General features: G+C 39.2%; 1 protein-coding gene across 1 annotated transcript in view; it reads right to left on the reverse strand.

Annotated features, from left to right (window-relative positions):
• MYH15 (myosin, heavy chain 15) overlaps positions 1–20,866 on the reverse strand; it is a 136,620-nt gene that overhangs the window by 21,397 nt on the left and 94,357 nt on the right. Inside the window, 6 exon segments of the mRNA XM_011932807.1 lie at positions 2,350–2,465; positions 5,295–5,419; positions 7,602–7,951; positions 11,252–11,448; positions 13,817–13,935; positions 18,195–18,321. Of these exon segments, the coding sequence (XP_011788197.1) occupies positions 2,350–2,465; positions 5,295–5,419; positions 7,602–7,951; positions 11,252–11,448; positions 13,817–13,935; positions 18,195–18,321 (1,034 nt within the window).

A 20,866-nucleotide genomic window follows, 5' to 3' on the forward strand; every position in this document is an offset into this window, starting at 1 on the left:
CCGGGAGGCGGAGCTTGCAGTGAGCTGAGATCCGGCCACAGCACTCCAGCCTGGGTGACAGAGCGAGACTCCGTCTCAAAAAAAAAAGAAATAAATAGAATACCCTATCATCCAAAAGTGTCTATGAAAGCCTGACTAGAATATGAGGCAGTGTCTGGTGAACATTAAGCACTCCAACATCTGTTGAACAAGTGAAACATATCACACACATACCAGCTGCTTGTACTTTTCACCACCAACAGGCATCCAGGCTGGGCTCATTCAGAATCAGGCCTCACCAGAGTGGAAGACATGGCTTGGCAGCAGAGCATGAGTTGAATGAGTTACCCAGTTTGCTGCACTATGAAGGTTTTGCCTTTGCCTGTGGGTCACTTTCTCTTGCTTTTTGGTCCCTTTAACTTACTCACCAGGTCCTGTCTTCCTGGGAACCTTCTGTTTCTGTGGAGTTAATGATGGGTTATATGGACATATGACCTTGAACCTGATCTTGCCCTCAGGCAATATTTTCCTTGTTCTATAACTTCCCTGGCTTATCCTTGATTGCTTGGAATCTTGTACTTGGCTTATTTTGTTTTTCCTGGCATTCTATTCAGTTTCCTTAAGATGCCCTGCTAGCCCCAAAGTCAAACTATCAGATTAAACCAAGGCATTTTGGTACAATCTATGCTCCGAGCAGAAAGGGTCTGGGCTGGTATTTGTGATATTTTGTAAAATAAGCTCATCTTTTCTTTCTGGATATACATATTATAGTTATTATGAATCATTAACTAAAATGTATGAATAGCTCGTCCCCCTGCTTCCAGCCCACCCCTTCTTTTCTCAGCTCCTCCTGGCTTATGCCTGTTCTTCAGTTCTTTCTTCTTCCAGCCCTAGCTCTTTGGATCTCTGGCATTTTTTCACACTAAGATTATTATAATTGGTGAACTGCTCTCCGACATTCAGATGTACCTGACGAGACACAGGCTCTCTGAGGATTCATTTCTCCTCAGCTGGGTTTATTTATAGGCACAGGTCTGATATTACTTGAAATCAGTGTTATTTGTTGCTTTTTTTAAATCTGCAGAAGGAGACATTCATTTTTATTCCTTGTGGAAAGAAGTAGGGCAAGTATCAAGGCCCAAGGTTTTTGCCCTTTATCAAAAAAATTCTTTTAGACACTGACTCAGAACCTCTTAAGTAGATCAGAATTCCTCGCCACAGTCAGTCCTATAGAAGAAAGTGCCAGTGAGTGAGAGCAAAGAGAACTCAAAGCACATAGAGGGCCAAATTTGGCTTGACATCCTCATTAAAACATTGACCCCCTTGAGAGTTTTGTCTAAAAATGGGCTATGGGAAAGAGGTCAGTTCAATTGAACATGTTAACAGGGTTTTTTTTCTTTTTCTTAAAAAAAAATGGTTTAACAAATACATTGAAAGTAAGTTGCCAGTTGAACCTCAGGCTCAAATGATTTTTCTTGCTGACATATGGCATTGACTTAAGGGAACAGATTAGATAATATAATCATCGTTAATTCCATGTGTTTATAATTGTGCCTTTGATCTACAGCGTGTGAAGTGCTTTGCCAACATCAGACTACTGATCTTCCTCACCACCTTCTGTGACATGTAGGGGCTGCTTTTATCCCCTCACTTCACTGAGAAGCTAAGAAGTGGAATGTCTAAAGTCATCAGCTTGTTATGACAGAGCTAAGAAAAAATTCTGCAACCCATGAGTCCTGTCTAATTCAGTTTCCTGACTATTAAGACTCAGCTGCTTTAACAAGGATTCAGTAAGCAGCTTAGCTCTTGGCTTCTGCTCCTCTTCAAACAAATGGCTACAGGTACAAGCAGGGGGTATGTGAAAACTTCACTCTGGTCTGAAAGTACAGCATTGAATTTTTAATTTTTTTCTCCATGGCTCAGCATTTTCAGTCAATTTCTCAATGCCCAAGAAAGTGGCATTATAGGGACATGCAGACAGTATGCAGAGTCCTTATACATATAATCATTTATTTGGTGTTATCTTGAGTCTCATATGACAGCAGAAGCTCCTCAAATATAAGAAAATTATAAAATCCAGCAATAATTATATATAGATATTCCTTTATATCAATAGTGGTAAGCTCTCACCACTATTGATATAAAGGAATATCTATATACAATTGTGTATAAAGGGATATCTAATTGTGTATAAAGGAATATCTATACATGATTATAGATATTATATATAAAAGATACTAATATACAGTTACACTAAGTTTCTTTGATAATACTCCAAAGGGGCCATAAAAGCAGCTGGACATAATGAGCTCTGTTTAGTCACGGATTCAGAAATACATAATTGTTACATATCAAAATCATCTTAGATACCTAAAATTTTCTAATTCTTCATCTTTCTCTGAAAGCTTTCTTTCAAGTTCTGCTTTAGCTTCCAAGAGTTCAAGCTGGAAACGAAGAATCTTGCTTTCATTACGTTCCAGGGCTCCCTGGAATACATAAATAAAAAGCATTAAATGAAGTCCACTTTTAGACAAAAATTTTATTTTTTTCCCAAAACATATGTCGCTAATGTAGCTCTCTTAGAGTTACTGGGAAAGATATAGGTTCAAGTCAGGTCCCTAGAGATTGCAACACAGTGAGACAAGCAACTGCTTTCATTTGTCATTTCACTTATAGATTTGACATTCTTAGGTCTTTCAGCTGTAGCTCCAGAACTAGAATTTTAAAGCCTATTTTAAAATAGAAAATTTGAGTCTTGTCTGTGGCTATATTTAAGCTTTTTAATGTATTACTCTTGACTTTTTCTAACATATTCCAACTATGGGATAAATTTTAAAAAGTATCAGAGCTAGAACAAGGAAGGTGATAACTCCTACCTGGAATCTTCTATTAAATTCTGGACATCACGAGGGAATAGAGGAAAAGTTGGATGCATTCAGAGAACAAACAACATGGTAGTGTCCAAATATTGTCATATGAAGAACAAATAAAGGAATTTAGGATGTATCTGACACATAACACTCAGCATGAGCCATTAACACCATAATTGGTACCACTACTGCAAATGAATTGCTTTGACAGGCAGGAAGATTCCCTGCCCCTTTCTGTATTCAAATATAGTTAAGGCAATTATTTGCAGGGATGTTATAAAGGCAATCCAATTCTAAAAGCATAGGTTTGGCTAAATCTTTAAAGCCTGTCCTGAAGCTAAAAATGTATATAAAAGAAGAAACCCAAAAAGCACTTGCAGAATACCAATGATATAAGGGCATAAGGGGTGATGCAATTTTGTGATCAGTTAGCTACAGGCAGTCCTAAAGGCAGAAGTAATTTTTTTATAGCCTCTTTTGAGGAGTGCTTAGCAGATACAACCAAAAGTAAAAAAGTAAAACTGAGTTGCAATTTTAAAATAAAAATAAAAAGATGATGGGAATTTTAATAAGACCTCCCTTGATGTTCTCTTGATACTACCTTCAATATAAAAGAAAATAAAATTGCTAACGCACACTCAAAAACAAATGCTTGGATAACAGTTTCCTCAGAGGGAATAGTGTAGTTTCTTCAAGAGGAGACTGTCACCTCTAACCCTCTAAAATGCACTGAGAAAGTGAATCTTTAGGGAAGACGACCTGGGATAATTTGAGTTTTATGGCTTTAAAACAATCTGGTAAAGTTTCTCCTAAAGGCTCACCCAGGAAAATAAATAACGCAATGTTACAAATACACGTCCAAGTTGATGAAGTATTTATGGAGGTGGCTGATGACAGAAGTTGAGAAAATGCTAATAGAATGTATTGCCATCTAGTGGTACTAAATGGTTTGAGCACTATGGCCTTCCTGTCATTCTCACCCTTGACCCATGTGCTGATCAACTGAATATACAAAGATGCCTCTATGTTATATAGGACAAAAATTGTCAGTGCCAGTTGTATTTTTCATTGACTTGTCATAGTGCTTGAAATTTCTATCATAAAATTTACTTCTTTTAGTTAAGGTGGTGGCTTCAAAAAGTCCCTTGCCAGGACGGCCAGAGAACCAAAGGGAACAAATAAACAAAACAAAGTTTACCAACTGTATAAGGACCAGCTGTGCTAGAGGGCACCACACTGCCAACCAAAAGGAGTCTGTATAAAGTTAGATAGCCTCAGGAAACATTTATGCATAACAGGGCAAGAGCTGCTGCCTGACAACTCTATATGGAGGGTAATATGGAAACATTTGCTTGGCAAGTTTCTTCTGGAATCATAATGGTGAGGTAAATGTAACAGACGATGCTTGGCATAGAGCGCTCCTTTGGGGTCTTGTTTTCCATCACCATACCTTCCAAAGGGCCCCTACCTAACACTGACTGCCACATCTTTCAAAAATCTTTTTTCATTTTCTACTGGTGGGAGGGTAGGGCTGTATTTGAATGTGCCTGAGTACTTGCTCAAAGGTTGAGTCAGGAAGATGAAGTTCAGCTCTGAGAAGAGGCTACACCGGGCTTCTTAACCACCTAATAATCATGATAGGGTAACTTCCTCCTCGTTAGTTTACCTTCTTTGGCAAAACATCTTCTTAGAGGTCCTTTCAATTGCTAATGCACACTCAGAGATAAAGTAGAGACTTTTCCTGAACTGTGAATCCGTAACACTGAAAACCCTCCTGTCAATGTGCACAAAGATGAGCTTTCAGAAACCAATGTTTGACAGCATTGCTTTGAATCTTATTTCCAAAACTACCAAAAGTTTTTGGGGAAAAAAAATTGAGAAGTTTTTGTGACTGACTCTTTAAAGAGGGGACAGCTATGAGAATATTTATTCATTCAACATTTGACAAATATTTACTGAGCCTCTACTACACGCCAGGCAATGTTCTAGGCCAGTGCTTCTCAAATATTAATGTGCATATGAACCACCAAGGGATCTTGTTAAAATGCAGATCCTGATTCAACAGAGATGGGCAGAGGGCTGAGATTCTGAATTTTTAACAGCCTTCCAAGTGATGTCCATGGGCCACATGTTGAGTAGTGAGGGTCTGGGCACTGGGGATAACTGGCGAATGAGATAGACATAGTTCCTGTTTTGACTACAATCAGGAGATTTGCATTCACTGTTGTGTATCCTGCTCTCTGAGTCTCAATTTCCTCTTTTATAAAATGGGGACAGTAGTTTGCTACGGTGATTATATTAAAATTATGCATTTGGCAGAGTGCCTAGCATATAGTAAATAAACATTTGAATACATGTCCTTTTGTTGGTGCTGTTGTTCTTGCTAGAATGCAAATCTTCTGCCTTGTCACAGTGAAAACTTTCTTTTCTCCCTGGTGATAATACCTCTGTTTCTTCCAGAGTCACCTGGACTTCTGTCTTCTCTTGTTCAATTAGTTTCTTGACCTTTTCCATTTCAGTTAAGTTCTTGGTCCCTTCTCTAACCTGGTTTGTCAGATTAGAAATCTCTTCTGGAGAGAGAGGTAAGAAAACCAAAGTTAGTGAAAGGGCTCAGTCTCAAACCAATGATACCAGGCACAACAGACTGTTCCAGCCCACTGGAACAGCGGCCTCATGCCACCCTTGGTAACTTGATGACCTAGCCCATATGGGACCTAGAAATTTTAAAGGCATTCACTTTTTCATATAGTCTTTTGCCATCTGAAAATTGTTTACAACAAATGGTGAGGATGGTGCTTCAGAATATTGTACACTGGACAACCTTTGCAACTTTACATGGCAGTCCTGCTCATTAGAGCCATTCCAGGTTCCACCTGGAGGAACACAGACCTGGAGTCCCTACCCTTCCAGTGTAAGTGCTTAGCTATCAACACTAGTGGCTGCCATTGTTTCAGTCACCACTCAACACTGAGACAGGAACTTAAAGTAGAAGCTAGATCACTATCTGCCAGCATCCAAGGCATGGCCCCAGATAGGCCAGAGAGTCAGAAGGGGCCCAAGGAAGACAGTGGCTTTAGCTCAAGCACTTGAGTGTTTTTTCCTAGCCTCTCATGAACATAAGCCTTTGACAAACAGAATAGGACATCCAGAAGTCACAAAACCTCTTCCACCTGATATTGTTATGGTCAGTTCTGCCTTTAGTACATAAGAGGTGTGGTATAGGGCCAAGTAGCTCAGAGAATTACCCAGTTCAGAGGTGGTGGAAGGAGCTCAATAAGTCACCTGCTCCTCTGGTTCTGAGATTCTGGGCTGTGATGTGATATGATGAGAATTTTTAGAAGTTACAAAGACAAATATGTTAGACAGAAATTTTCATTGCATAATAAATTCTTCTCTGATAAGCACTCTCTTAAAGATGGGTTATCAGGAAGAAAATCAGGGAAGAGGTTCTCAACTCTGACTGCACCTTAGAATCACCTGGAGAGCTTTGGAAAAAGCTCACTCAATATTCAAACCCCACCCCAATCCAAAGGTGATGCCCAGATCAGCAGCACCCACCTCACCTGGAAAACTGTCAGAAATACAAATCCTTCAGACCTACTGAGTCAGAAACTCTGGGGGTGGGCCCCAGCCATCTGTGCTTTAACAAGCCCTCCAGCTGGTTTGGATGTAGCTAAAGTTTTCTAACCACTGTTTTAGCACCCCTCATGTCCCCAGCTAGTGCCTTGATCATAGACTATGTAGGTCAACAGAAAGTAAGCTTCATTTACGCCTCCAACAGTAATGAACTTGCTTCCAGGGCATCTCAGGGTTTTCATGCACATTGCTGTTGGTGCTGGGATAAGTTGGCAGCCTCTTTGAAGGGCTGTTTGGCAGTAAATCAAAATTTAAAAATTCATTTCATTAACCCAGCAATTTCTTTTCCAGGGATCCATTCTCCTGAAATATTTTTACATGTGCATAAATACATGTATAGGGATGTATAATGTAGGATTATTCATATTTGTTAATAATTGGATCTAAAATGAATAAAGTCTAGTTAAATGATAGCCATCTTTATTACAAAACACTATGTAGCTATTAAAAAGCTGTGGTAGGTCTCCATGTACAGGCATGCAAAGAGCCACAAGGTACGTGGGAAGGTTGCACAGCTCAGTAGTTAAGTGCGTATATGCTGGAGCCGTGGCTGGGCTCAAATCCCAGATCTGCGACTTATCAAATGTGAATTTGGACAAGTTACTCAACTTATGACCTATATAGCCTTCATTTTACATATGAGAAAACTTAACACTAGACTATTCTGAAAATTTAACAATAAATAGTTAAACGGTGCCTGGTACGTAGTATGGGCTATACAAATATTCATTAAATCGGGAAATATATTCATATATGAAAAAATAAAACGTGTAGAACAAAATGTAATTGGGTAAAAAATACACCCTTGAGTATAGCACGCATGGAAAATCTTGGTAAGGTTGTGGATATCAAGAAATTCTCATCAGTGGCTTCCTTTACAGAGGAGAACTGAAGTTAAAGGCAGGAAACGAGTCTTACTTTTAGAATTAATTTCATACAAATGGCATCTAAAATTTAAAAAAAAAAAAAAGGTCAAACAGAAGTATAAAAATTGAAAAGTTAAAACATCATGGGAACGTGAAAATGCTGAAGACAGCTTTGCCTAGCTTTGCCTGTAGCCAGGGCTCTCCCTGAGCTACCCGCTCCGGCTTTGGCTCTGAGCCCAGCTTGGTGTACCTTGGAGGTTCTTGTTCTCCCTCCTGAGTGTCTCCTGGCTCACGATGCTCTCCTCGTAGGCGTGCTTGAGCTTGAGGAGCTCTGTACTGAGAGCCTGGATTTCCTTCCGAGAGGTATCCAGCAACGCCTGCGACTCCTCATGCTTCTGCTTCCAGTTCTCAAGGGCCTTGCCAGACTGCAGCTGCTTCTGGTCCAGCCTGGCTGCTGCAGAGCGGACCTTCCCGAGGTCAGACAGGGCGTCCCCGAGCTCCAGCTGCAGCCGGTGTCTGGCTCTCTCCAAGGAGGCATTTCTGGCATTGGCCACCCCCATGGCTTCCGCTGCCTCCTGCAACCTAATTGCCAGTTCCTTCCTGAGAAAGGAAGATACCCAAAGAGTGAGTGAGGCAACAACTCTCAGAGAGCTCATCAAGTCTTCCCTGGATTAAAGATAGAGCTTGGGTGCAAAGTAAGATGGCACCTCTGCAGTGGACTTAGTGGTACAAAGCAACAGCAGCTCCTATCTGAAAGTGACCTCACTGTCTGTGACCACCATCCTCTGCCTCCTGTGTGCATGGGGTCTTTATTTTCCCCCTTTGCCAAGTTGCACTTGGAACTCTGGATCTCTTTGAATTCCTACAAGTATTTGCTTATCCTAAAGCTCTAATAAGCAATACTGACTTGATTATTTCCTAAGAAGAGGGAAAAAAGGAAGATTGTACTAAACACCTTACCAACAGTAAGCACCTTACAAATCTGTAGCCATGTGTAGTCACTAAAGAGCTCCTTGGCTGTGTTGCTTCTAAAGAACACTCTCTTGCTTTTTCCTGCTTATTCTCTCACATCATGTGGCTCCTAAACATGACACAATTATTTCTTCTGAGTGTGTTCTCCACCTCAGCTCCTCTCTCCAGATTTACATTCCCAAACCCATCTCATTATCCTCACTTAACAGGTCCTACTGTTCTTACGGGGTACTTTAGCCCCCATCTGCTGTTTCTTGGGCATCTCTGAGATGGAGCGGTTTATTACAGTGCTTCTTTCTCCACCACCCCCATAATATGCTACTATTAGGAATTCTAATGGATGAAATGCGTTCCGTTGCTTACATCTCCTGCAGGGTTGCTGGCAGTCCTATTCTTACTCACTTGTTATACTTCTTAGACGAAAAGTACTATATGTACCCAAGCTCATCTACTGCTATTAAACAGAAAAAACTGCATAACTAGGCCAACAGAGCAATGTGGTAATAAAGTCCCCTTTGGGTGGAATCCTGCAAAAACCCCTATGTGCTCGGGATCCAGGAAGCATCTAGGCTCTAACAACACCCTGCCCCCGGCTTTCTAACCATAGTCACTTCACTTCTTTGCTTCACGTTTCTTAAGTGTGAAGAGGAGATTCTGATGCTTTACCTGACTTAAGGCAGTAGGAATGAAATAATTACAGGCAGTCGAGTGAAATAATTACATATATTTTAACTACTTTAGAAATGCTTGTTGATCAAAGAAAATAGGAGTTTCACTTTGGGTGACCAATCATAATGGATTGCCTGGGACTGAGGGGTTTCATCAGGTGATATGGTTTGGCTGTGTCCCCCATCAAAATCTCAAGTTGTAGTTCCCCTAATCCCCACATGTTGTGGGAGGGACTGGTGGGAGGTAATTTAACCATCGAGGTGGTAACCCTCATGCTGTTCTCATGACAGTAAGTTCTCATGAGATCTGATGGTTTTATAAGGGGCTTTCCCCTTTTTATTCACTCACTTCTCTTCCCGCCACCATGTGAAGAAGGACGTGTTTGCTTCCCCTTCCACCAGGATTGTAAGTTTCCTGAGGTCACCCCAGCCATGCTGAATGGTGAGTCAATTAAATCTCTTTCCATTATAAATTACCCAGTCTTGGGTATGCCTTTATTAGCAGTGTGAGAACGGACTAATACACCAGGACATGAGATTTTCAAAGCTAAAACAGGAAACCTCCAGCGTAAACTGGACAAACTGGTTAACCTCGTTTTACCAATAACTTGGTTCTATGTTTAATATCAACTACTATTTTTCTCTTTAACTTGCCAACCATAAGCACCTACTTAGTTATCTCAAATATGTAAGGAGAATCTCGAATATGTAAGGGGATATTGGAAATTAAGAAACTAAATCCTTATCGTTGGGGAACTTAGAATTCAGAAGCAGTACACTGCTTGTCTTAGGTGAGCTTGAGTCTGCTAAACTAACTCATCATTTGAACCCCAGCCTGGAAATCAAAGCAGGCAAATCTTTAACTTCAATAACAAAAAAGAAACCAGGACCCTAGATTGTTTTGTAGCTGCCTACCTCCCTGAGGTGATTTAGAGGAAAAGCATAATACAGACAAAGTTTTATTTATTCAATGTCCCACCAATTTGAAAGTAAAAAAGTGTCTTCAGAGAGTATCATGTTGGCCCATTATTTTCTTTAGATATTACATACTACAGAACTAGTTCCAACAAACCCATGTGGTCATAAAGTCTATATTCTTTTGCTCTTTCCTACCCAACCCCCAAAGAAACCATCAAACAGAATGATAGATAGGCAATTTCACCTGAATTCTTCAATCATTAGAAGGGGGGAAAATCTTACTTCAGAAGTAAATACTGTATTTGGATATAAGAGGGCATCTCAGTTCAAAGCCAAAACTTTCTGTGGTCCAGAGTTTTGATAAAGCACCTACTGCATGTATTTTTAGTATCTGTCATTCTAAAACCCTTTTTAAGTTACTGTGGGTACAGAGATGGATCACTTGCCCCTTCTGGGACAAAACACAGCAGCTGTTCAGCAATTGCACAGCAATGCCTCTCAAAGATTTAGGTGAAGAACTGGAAAACATTATTTCTGGTTGAAGTTAAAGAGAAATGTATTGATCTTCCCCGGATTTTTGCCAAGCTACCAAGCCAGGGACACATTCTTTTGAGTAAATCTTTAATGATTATAAGCTGGGGTTTGACAATTTCTCTTAAAAATAGAGTTTCTTGGTCTCTAAGCAAAATGCTTCAGTTCTATACCCTGGTACTGAGTCACAATTCAGCTGTGCCCCAAACTTCTGTAACTACTAAGAACTTTTAAAACCTTTACATAGAAATGACTATAAAATTGATATTCTAACCTTAGGGATGGCCTGGGGATGGTTTCTTTTCAAAGCAACCTTTGTCCTAGAAGATATGACGACAGATTCTAACATTTTTTCCAGCTTCCCTGTCCATCTTCACAGACTACTTTGTAGTCTACAAGTTGTAGACCAGGGACACAATGACTTTGATGGAGACACGTACACACATGGACTCAATTATTTTGGCGTTACAAATGAAATATAGGGTTTTAAGCGATAGCCTATTTTCACACCATGGCTCAAAGTCACATCTTTTATGAAAACTTCCCTTGTGTCCCTAGAAAGAGCCTCCTTTCTCTCCCCAGGACCTCTTTATAGTCTCTGTCACTTTGTATTACACTTTTTATATTTTTAGTCCCTCTACAGAGTATGCTTCTTGCCAGCAGTGAATGTTTCAGCTTTGGTTTTGGGCTTGTTCCTGCACGCGGCAAGGATTTGTTAAATGCATACCACGAGGCCTTGGAGACAGAGTCATTATTCTCATACTCCTCCATGTGACTAACTCCAGGTTAAGGATAGCCTTGCCCTACTCACTTGGCATCCTCCAAGTCTTCTGTTTTCTGGATGACATTGTTTTCATACTTCATTCTCCATTGCACCATTTCAGCATTGACTTTGGATAAGGTCCGGTGCAGCTCAGCCTTGACCTCTTGTTCTTCCTCATACTGCTCTCGTAGAAGGTCACAGTCACGCTGGGCCTTCTGCAGGGCATGGGCCAGGGCACTCTGGGACTGTAGGGAACACACATTAACAAAAAAGGCATGACCACCACAAACAATACAAGTCTTGAAAGTCAGATAATATTTTTTTAGGTAAGATTAACCTGCCACAAATTCAAGCTGAACCTGAACCTAGTAAGATAATACTAGGGAGAGAATTTGAGACAAGAGAAAGGATAGATAGTATCCAATTGCTGCCATTAAAAGAGGGAAGGGAATTCTATTTAGAGAAATGCCAGCTTGACTCTGTGGACTTAGGCCTGGAATTCTAGAAATAGTGGAGAATGCAAGGATAGCAAAGACAACATTCACTATCATTTAGGCAATAAGATTTATATTTAGCAATATATTAGACTCAGAGCTTGTTCAAACCAGAAAGAACCACTGAAATTTAGCCTTTTCATTCCACTGATGAAGAAAATAAAATCTTTTATTTCACACTGAAATCTCTAAAAACCTCAGCTCCTAATACTTCAAAATAGTACTACAGCCCAATAGAACTTCTGTAATGATGAAAATGTTCTCTATGTACACTGTCCAACATGGTAAACACCTAGCCACATGTGGCTACTGAACATTCAAAATATGCCTAGTACAATGTATGATCAAAACTGAATTCATAATTTTATTTAACTTTAATATAAATTTAAATAGCTACCTGTAGTGTAGTAGAGGCTTCTATATGTATTGGACAGCCCTGCTGGGTTTAATAAACATTTTTATCATTTAAATGGTGATCTGGCTAACCTAGCAGCATCATTCCCCCGAGACAATCTAGTGTGGAAAGAACCAGGGTCCTGACGGGTCCTCATGGGTCCTTTATGCAAATCAGAAAAAAAAAAAAAGCACATTTTCAGGAAGATACAGCTCTGAGGGCACAAGGTTTAGTTAATGGCAGCCTCAGCCAGACCCCTCTGGGTGGCAAATGAGGAGCCACAATACACAATGACACTGAAAAGGATGCAGGCTTTGGAATCAGATGAACCTGAGTTCAAACTGTGACCTCTCCTCTTGTTTAATTTTATTTTCCTTTAAAGGAAAAACTTTTAAAACCTTTATGTGGCATTTACATGGCATATATTTAATTATGGAAGTAAACGAGACAGACAAAATCCCTGCCCTAAAGAGCCCAAAAGAAATAAGGGGATACACAAAATACACATGCAAATAAACTAATAAATAAAATTTCTAATAGCAGTAAAACAAATACAGCAGATAAGCACGATCTAGAATGTTTGGCTCCTTCTCATCATCCCCCTAAGACCTTGGGGAAGGGCCTTTAAGCAACGGGAAGGACAGTTATAAAAGTCCTAAGGCAGGAATGATGGTGCCTGGTTTAAGAGGCAGAAGGGAAGCCAGGGCAGCTGGGGGGAGTAAATGAGGGAAGCAGATGTAGGAAGTAGGTCACAGAAGGATGCTGGAGCCAGATCGGGGGGCTTGTAGGCCAACTGGAAGTCACTGGGAAGGCAGCCAGAGAGATCTTCTAAAATATAACTCATTTCACTAGTGCTTAAGTTTCTTCACAGTATATCACTAGGTGTATGACCTTGGACATGTTATTTTTCTTCTCAGAGCCTTGGTTTTTTCATATATAAGGATGCAATTCTATCTGCTTCATTTGACTGATACGAAGATTGAGATAACATGACAGAAGTATCTGGTACAATGTCTGATGCACAAACAATGATAAATTTTTAAATTTGTGTATAATATAGAAAATATGGAGAATTAAGGGAATAAAATGGTACAATATTTTAAAACAGACTCAACTACCTGCATTTTCAGAGTATATGCCTTCATAGTATGGTCATGTACAAGTAAGATACTTTGGGGTCTTAGTAATTAGATGCTTTGGATATGAACTAAGAATTCATTTAAATATCAGGGCTCAAAGAATTCATATCTCATGTTGGTCACTATGCTTTCATCTTCCAGAATCACTTTCACTGGAGTCACCTTCTAGCAACATTATATACTCACAGGAAGAAATGACTAATTTCTATAATTTATTGACAATTTAAAAGTAATATTGAGCTAACCCAGTCCCACTTATTTTATTCTAGGCTTTCATTTAATTTCACTTTTTCATGAGCAGTTTCAGAATCAAAATCCAGAAAGCGCCTTGCTGCCCTTCTGTTCAAGTACTCACACAAGATGGAAACACACACTTTGCTTGCTCTAAATCTGCAAAGAAGCAATTTGAATCACCAAGGAAGATCCTTCAGTCATCAGGTTCTTCCTGGCATGGTTTTTCCCCCATAACTTGTAGGGCATTTTCCCTTCTTCTTTTACAAAACATCTTCAGGCTGATTCATCAAGCACTATTTTTTTTAAAAAAACACACAGTCAAGTAACAAGTGAGAAATAATAGATACATTACTTTGGTCTCCTTTTCCAACTGCCCTCTCAGTTCTTCAATCTGCCGAGTGAAGTTGCTCTTTTCCCTGGAAAGTTGGTTTATCAGAGCTTCCTTCTCTTCAAGCCTCCGCAGGAACTCGCCTACAGAAAGATTTCACAAAAGTACATAATTACAGTCTTCCTATCTATTGCCTCCTCCACTTGACTTACTGACTTTAAGGGTAGCCAGAATGACTCCTACCCACATATTTTTGATATTTAGGAAGGGTCTGAGAGTCCTATTATTCAGCAAAACCACAACAATTATCCTTTTCAGGACTCAGAAGGGAGTCCTAAAAATGAACTGATTTTTACTAATAAGTATGAATCAATAACAGATGATATTAGTTACTATTTATTGAGAAACTTCTATGCTCTAGGTATTTAATGTACATTATCTAGTTTAATTTTCATAACTCCTTGATAATGTAGGTATTATACTAACTATTTTGCAGAGGAGGAAACACAGCAACTTAAATATGACTGAAACAGAAACATACACAGTTCATAATTGGTGAAGGTAGATTCAAATGAAGTTCTTAAAGACCACATTCTTCTATACCATATTCCCTTGTTTATTATATGTGACTTTGTACACTTCTGTTTGTATAATTTTTAGATAATTATAACTTTTATTACCTCATTTGTAAAATGAAGATAACAATAAAAGATCCTTAATGAAAACTAAATTAGTGTGAATGTGTTTTATAGACTGAACTGCTAAATAAATATTAGCAGTAGTCACTAAATAGTAGGAAATGTGACCACGAGAGGGAGAAATTGTATCATACTCTAGCCTATCATTCCTGCTTAACTTATCCTATGAATTATAGTTGGGCCTTCCATATCTGTAAGTTCTGCTTTGTGGATTCAGCTTACAAAGGTCCTCTACAGTTTAACTCAATTCTGACACTATCTTCCTAGAGACAGTGTCAGATACACACACACACACACGTACAAGTATATATGTATATATATATACTTACACACATATAAATATGCACATACACACACATATATACACACCCATATGTACATGTATGTATCTTATTATAAATCATAATATCACATACAATATTTTTAAAATCATATTTGTTAACATCACTGCTGAGCTCATCAGAAAAGTCCAAGAATTGACAGCCATCAACCTAATGATGGCATATACATGTTTTCTAAAATATAATTTTTACCTAAAAGCTCCTATTTTGTTATTGGCAAGAAACATTGTCAGTTGCTTTCCCTGCAGTGACAGGTTTCCTTTGTTCATTTTTGAGAAATCATGTGCTAAACATGTGAATCTAAATAAGCCTAGTTTGTTTGCCAGTCATTCCTTCAAGTAAAAGTGATACTCCCTGAAAAAACTGCTAGCTCAGCTCAGAGCTTAATTACACATCTTACTCCAGTATGAAACAGGAGTTCTTCATGCATACTTGTTTTGTCACACAGAATAGTAAAAATATATATACTCAAGAGTTGAGATGTAAAAAATTCATTTCTCCTGCTTCTTTAAGGACATCCTTAAGTGAAACTGACTTTTAAAAAGCCTGTGAGTACATATTAGGGAATACAATTTTTACTAGTATGTTTTAGTGCTACTACCTTGACTTGTGATCAGGCTCCAGCAATTTTAATCATTGTTGCTTTTGCACCATCAATACAAATGGCAAAAGAATTTAAGTCACAAATAGTATCTTAGTATTATACTAAAATAGCTTCAACCCTCATAGACCCCCTACAGGCTCTTGAGAATCACTTGGGAGTGAAACAAACTTTAAGAGTATTTGGATGAAAATGTCTTGTGGCTTTTTTTTTTTTTTTTTTTTTGACAGAGTTTTACTCTTGTTGCCCAGGCTGGAGTGTACTGGTGCAATTTCGGCTCACCTCAACCTCCACCTCCCAGGTTCAAGCGATTCTCCTGCCTCAGCCTCCCGTGTTGTTGTTGTTGCTGTTGGTGTTTTGTTTTTTGAGACAGAGTCTCACTCTGTTGCCCAGGCTGGAGTACAATGGTTACCTACAGCCTCCGCCTCCCGGGTTCAAGTGATTCTCCCGCCTCAGCCTCCCAAATAGCTGGGACTACAAGTGCCCGCCACCACACCTAGCTAATTTTTGTATTTTTTTGGTAGAGACAGAGTTTTGCCATGTTGGCCAAGCTGGTCTCAAACTCCGTGCCTCAAATGATCTGCCTACCTAGGCCTCCCAAAATTCTGGGATTACAGGCGTGAGCCACTATGCTGGTCCAAAAACATCTTATTTAAAAAGATTCTGAAGAAATATAAATGCACTAGCTGGTTGAGACTAATATATCATGTATATTACAGAGCCAGTAGCCAGTTACTGTGGCTTAATTGATCACATTTACTATTGGTTTCCTCTGAAAGCAGAGAAAGCTGACAGGACGGGGCATGAGAAAGAAACTTTGGAGGTAACCACCAACAAAAACAACAAAAAAACAAAGCAAAAACAAATAAACAATCTGGAGCATGGACCCAGTGAGGGGAGGATAGGCTTGGATAAATTTGTACTTCGAATTTAACTTACATAAAAGCCAACCAAAAGGTAAAGTTAAAAAAAGGAAGAAAAAACTCCTGCAGCCTAAGCAGAATTATCATCTCAGACCCACTTTCATTTTACTCACTACCCACTCATTTCCTCGTCAAAAAAGTGAGTAGAAAATTAATGCCAATAACTAGGGGGAGACAGCCAATGTCTATCAAAACAGATTTTACACAGCACTTCCTTTAGGGCCAGACAACCAGGTATTCTCCAGTTTTGTGTCTGGACCGTGGAGCCTACATACCAACTAAATCCTAAATAGCACAGATCAAACTGGGGGCTTGGTAGCAAGGCCAGGTTTCACACACCCTGTGGTCAGTATAAGAAGAGTCCTATTCAGTGTCCTTAATAGAACCAAAAATACTTTCTTCTTCTAGATTTCCAGGTTTTTAGTTTTATCAACTAATTTTAATTTAGCCCTGACCCTAGATTTGGCATCTGGAAATAGAGGTGTCTACTGGAGGAACTGTGTTATATATAGCCCAAATGTGTTCATTCTCTTTTTAAAAGTGTATGCCACTTGGGCATCAAGAATACATTGCTTATTTTCATTGACCTAGGAATTCTATCTCTCGGAATATATTACTAAAACTGATTTTAGTTATAGATAAACATCTAGCCACATGCTGTTCATAGCAGAGAGGCAAGTCAAGTTGCAGGCAAGGTTAGGTATAGTCAATCTCGATGAATTAGAAGCAGTCATTACAAATGACTAAGTATGCAAAATACAAAAGCTTATGATAAATTGAAAAAGAAAAACCCCCAATAGAGTGTTACAATGTAATAGATTGGAAAAACAGAAAAAAAAAATCCATAGTGGTTGATAGTAATGAATAAAGTATGGGACATTTTTTTACTTTTCTTTATTAAATGTTTATGGAGGATCAATAAGTGCCAGGCAGTGTTCTAGATGACTGACATACATCAATGAACAAAGACCCCCTTGACCTCATGGAGCTTATATTCTGACAGATGGAGACAAACATATGTATTGTGTCAAATATGTAGTTTGTTTGAACTTAATAAATACCATGAAAAGAGAAGCACTTGAGGAAATGAGTTGACAGTATTCAAATGTCACCTTCTCAACAGAGCCTATATCCTGACTTGCCCCAGATCTCTACTTGATTAACCCTTATCCCCAAGTCTTTCCAGTATTAATAAGGTGTTCCAGGCAGAGTAAATAGCTAGGGTAAGACTCCAAGGTGGAGTATGCCTGGGGTGTACAAAGCACAGCATAGAGGTGGATGTGGCCAATGCAGAATGAGAGAAGGGGCAAGCAGGAAAAGAGGTCAGAGAGAATGACGTTCAATCATTCAGGCCCAGGTAGCTGGCCGTACGGACCACTGCTTTTACTGGGTGTAAAGACAGTCTTTACACCCAGTAAAAGCAGTTATCCAAACATTTAAAATTCATTATCCAAACATTTAAAATTTCATTATCCAAACATTTAAATTTTTTTTAATTTAAATATTCAATGAGGTAGAAATTGTAAAAATGTCATGACTAGTAGACTGTGGTTTGCCCCTCCCATCCTTTGATCTTGAGAGTTGCTTCTGTTGATGGCTTATTATTATGATTTTCTACTTCTTGGAAGGGAACGAGGCAAGGGTTCCCAAGTGGCACAGAGGTAACACTTCCTAGACGAGAGGCATGTGTGTGGCAAAGCTGTCTCAGAGGCTGCATTCCTCCCCTAGGATCTTCAGATGCCCACCCAACCTCAGTGGGTAGTTCATTATCTCAGTTGTGCCTCCATGAGTCTGCTGGGATTGAAAATTGCCTGTGAGTCAAGCAACATACTTACTTACCACTCTCACTCCACAGCTCTGTCTTTTGTGCTGCCAGGTCATTTGCCAACTGAGTCACCTTATCTAGCTTTGCATTTGCTTCATTCAAGCGCTCTTCATGTAGAGTACAGAGTTTCTCAGCATTTGCCTGTGAGTTGAGAAAGAAGGGCTGGTCAGGGCTCACAGAGGATACTCTGAATCAGCTGCACAAAGGAGGAGGCGAAGAGTGGCTCCGGGGATCCACACACTCTCTTCTGTAGTAAAGAGCTCAGCCAGCATTGGGAGATCACGTCTTCTGATTTCAGCAAGTACAACCAACTCTAGGGTCTGGACCCCAAGAAGCCTAAACTTTGCAGAGTACAGGTGTCACGGGAGACACCCAACTTCCTGGGTATTAGGATCCTTTCTAGAATTATTTACTTTTCTGGAGAAGAAAACATGTCAAACACTAATGAGGTACATGATCCTTTTCTGACAGTATATATTTAACTGTCTTTTCCACTAGAATATAACTTTCATGAGGGTAGAGATCCAGTTTATATCTCCAATGCGGTGTTGCATAGTTCCAGTTCACAGATGTCCTACAGTACACCCAGGCTTGGTGTAAACAGACTTAACAGAGATTCAATGGCCAGTCTCTCAAACGATGCCATCAGCCTTACATAGGTTAGAGCATTAATGTTAAATGCCAGGCATGCTCAATTGTCCCCACTCTCCACTCCTAACTAGAAGAAAGCTATAGTAGTGATCAATGTGACAGTTTTTAGGTTGTCTGCACCGTTTCTAATTATATGTTGAATCTGTTTGCTCTCACTTCTGAAAATGACTTTGACAGTCAAAGTTGGCATGCTCATTTTTTTCTCACGATATCTCTCAAAAGTTCATATTGCTTCTTTTTATAAATGAGAAAACTGAGCACCAGAGAGGCTAAATAACTAGCCCAAATTCACACAGCTATTAAATGTCAGAATTGGAATTCGAACTGAAACTGTCTGTGCAGATGCACACACACACAGAAAATGTCAAATATTAGATTTCAAAGCATCTGTTGTATGAGGTGGTGATAAAGGAAATATTAAGGATTAATTGAATTGATGTCCTAGGTGGCCCAATTTGTCATGAATCATGGGTTCCAGAGGACAATGGGTAAAAATAGGATGATTAGGAAAACCATTTTTATCTTATGATGTCTCCAGTAGTAAATGACCTGTTAACTGAGCCAGGAGGAACATATCCAGGTGTGAGAAATGGCATCTGTTTATGGCCCTGTATATGCTGTGCTATGCACCTGTTTGCTTAGGGTGAAAACGCACAGATCTCTGTAAGACAACTTAGTCAGTGGTGTGTGGAAATGGTAGGAAAAGGAGCCAAAGACTTCCCAGTTTTTCAAGAGAGGTCTCCATGTGGTGAAGGCCAGCTGGGCTGTGTGTATCTGTAGAGTGGGCAGCCCACTTGGACAGATAGAAAAGGCACTTGCCCTTAGGCATAGCTTCACATGGTAGGTAGCCACACAGGCACTGCTAACCAATGGTATAGTATTTCCATATATAAAGTATTTTCATAAACAGGATCTGCAAAAAGACAATTAGATTGTTTATCTAAAAGTGGCCTATACAGGGATACAGCATGCAAAAGAGTTGTACCCTCAAAAGAATTTTTAATTTAAGCATAAGGATAAGTGGTATGTTTTGATGCCAGGGATGAGAAGGTTAATAGAATAAAGCACATTTATCTTATAGCTGATTCTTAAAATGATGCATAAAAATGCTGCCTCCCAGAAATGCAGGAACCAATGGGAATTCAAAATAATCAAGATAATTGTGAGATTTCCTATAATTTCTAAATCGCCCTGAGCCTCTCTGTCAGCATAATATGCTTTTGAAAATGCTTCAGTCTCCACTGTACCACTGAGCATTGACATTCTCACCATTATAATTCAGAAAATGATAAACAATTCAAGGAACAGTTTAGCCTAATGTATATGCCTATGAGTGTTAACAGAAACAATTTATCATGCCAACAAATATTTAAAGCAGCAATAGGACATGCTCACCAACAGACATACACAGGATTTGGAATTGAAATTCATCTCTTCCATAGAATTGTGTGACCTTGGACAAGTCACTAAATCTATGAGCTCCAAGAGGCACATGTAAAAGTCGATGCTAGTAATTGAATGCACAGACTCTACAAAGCACTGTAGTAAACATGGAAGTGAGACCTACTTTCTGCTTTCAGTGTCAGCAAAGTTAAAAGACTAGATAATGCATGAGTATAAAGAGGGACCCCAAAAGTGCTATAGGAACTCAAAAACAGGTAAGTCTGTAATGCAGGAGGTTAAACTTGAGCATTCCAAAGAGAATAATTAGTTTGGAAAAGGCACATTGGTGTAAAGACAAATATTTGGTGAAAGGCAAGCTGAAATGGAAGGTCCATGAAACAAAGCAATGGGATCTATAACTGGCAAGACAGGTTGACTCTGATCACAGGTTACAGTGTACCTTGAAAGCAGAAGTTTGGAGTCCATTTTTAAGCAGGGACATAATTCAATAAATCCATGCTTTATAAATATTCTGAATACTTTATAAATATTAAATTGGTCATATAAATATAGGATGGTTTGAAAAAAGAAAAACTAGAAGCAAAAATGATAATTTAGGAAACCACTGCAGTAATATACTTAAAAGGTAGAG

This window comes from Colobus angolensis, unplaced genomic scaffold (assembly GCF_000951035.1).
Source record: "Colobus angolensis palliatus isolate OR3802 unplaced genomic scaffold, Cang.pa_1.0 Scaffold98, whole genome shotgun sequence".
Classification (NCBI taxonomy): Eukaryota; Metazoa; Chordata; class Mammalia; order Primates; family Cercopithecidae; genus Colobus; species Colobus angolensis.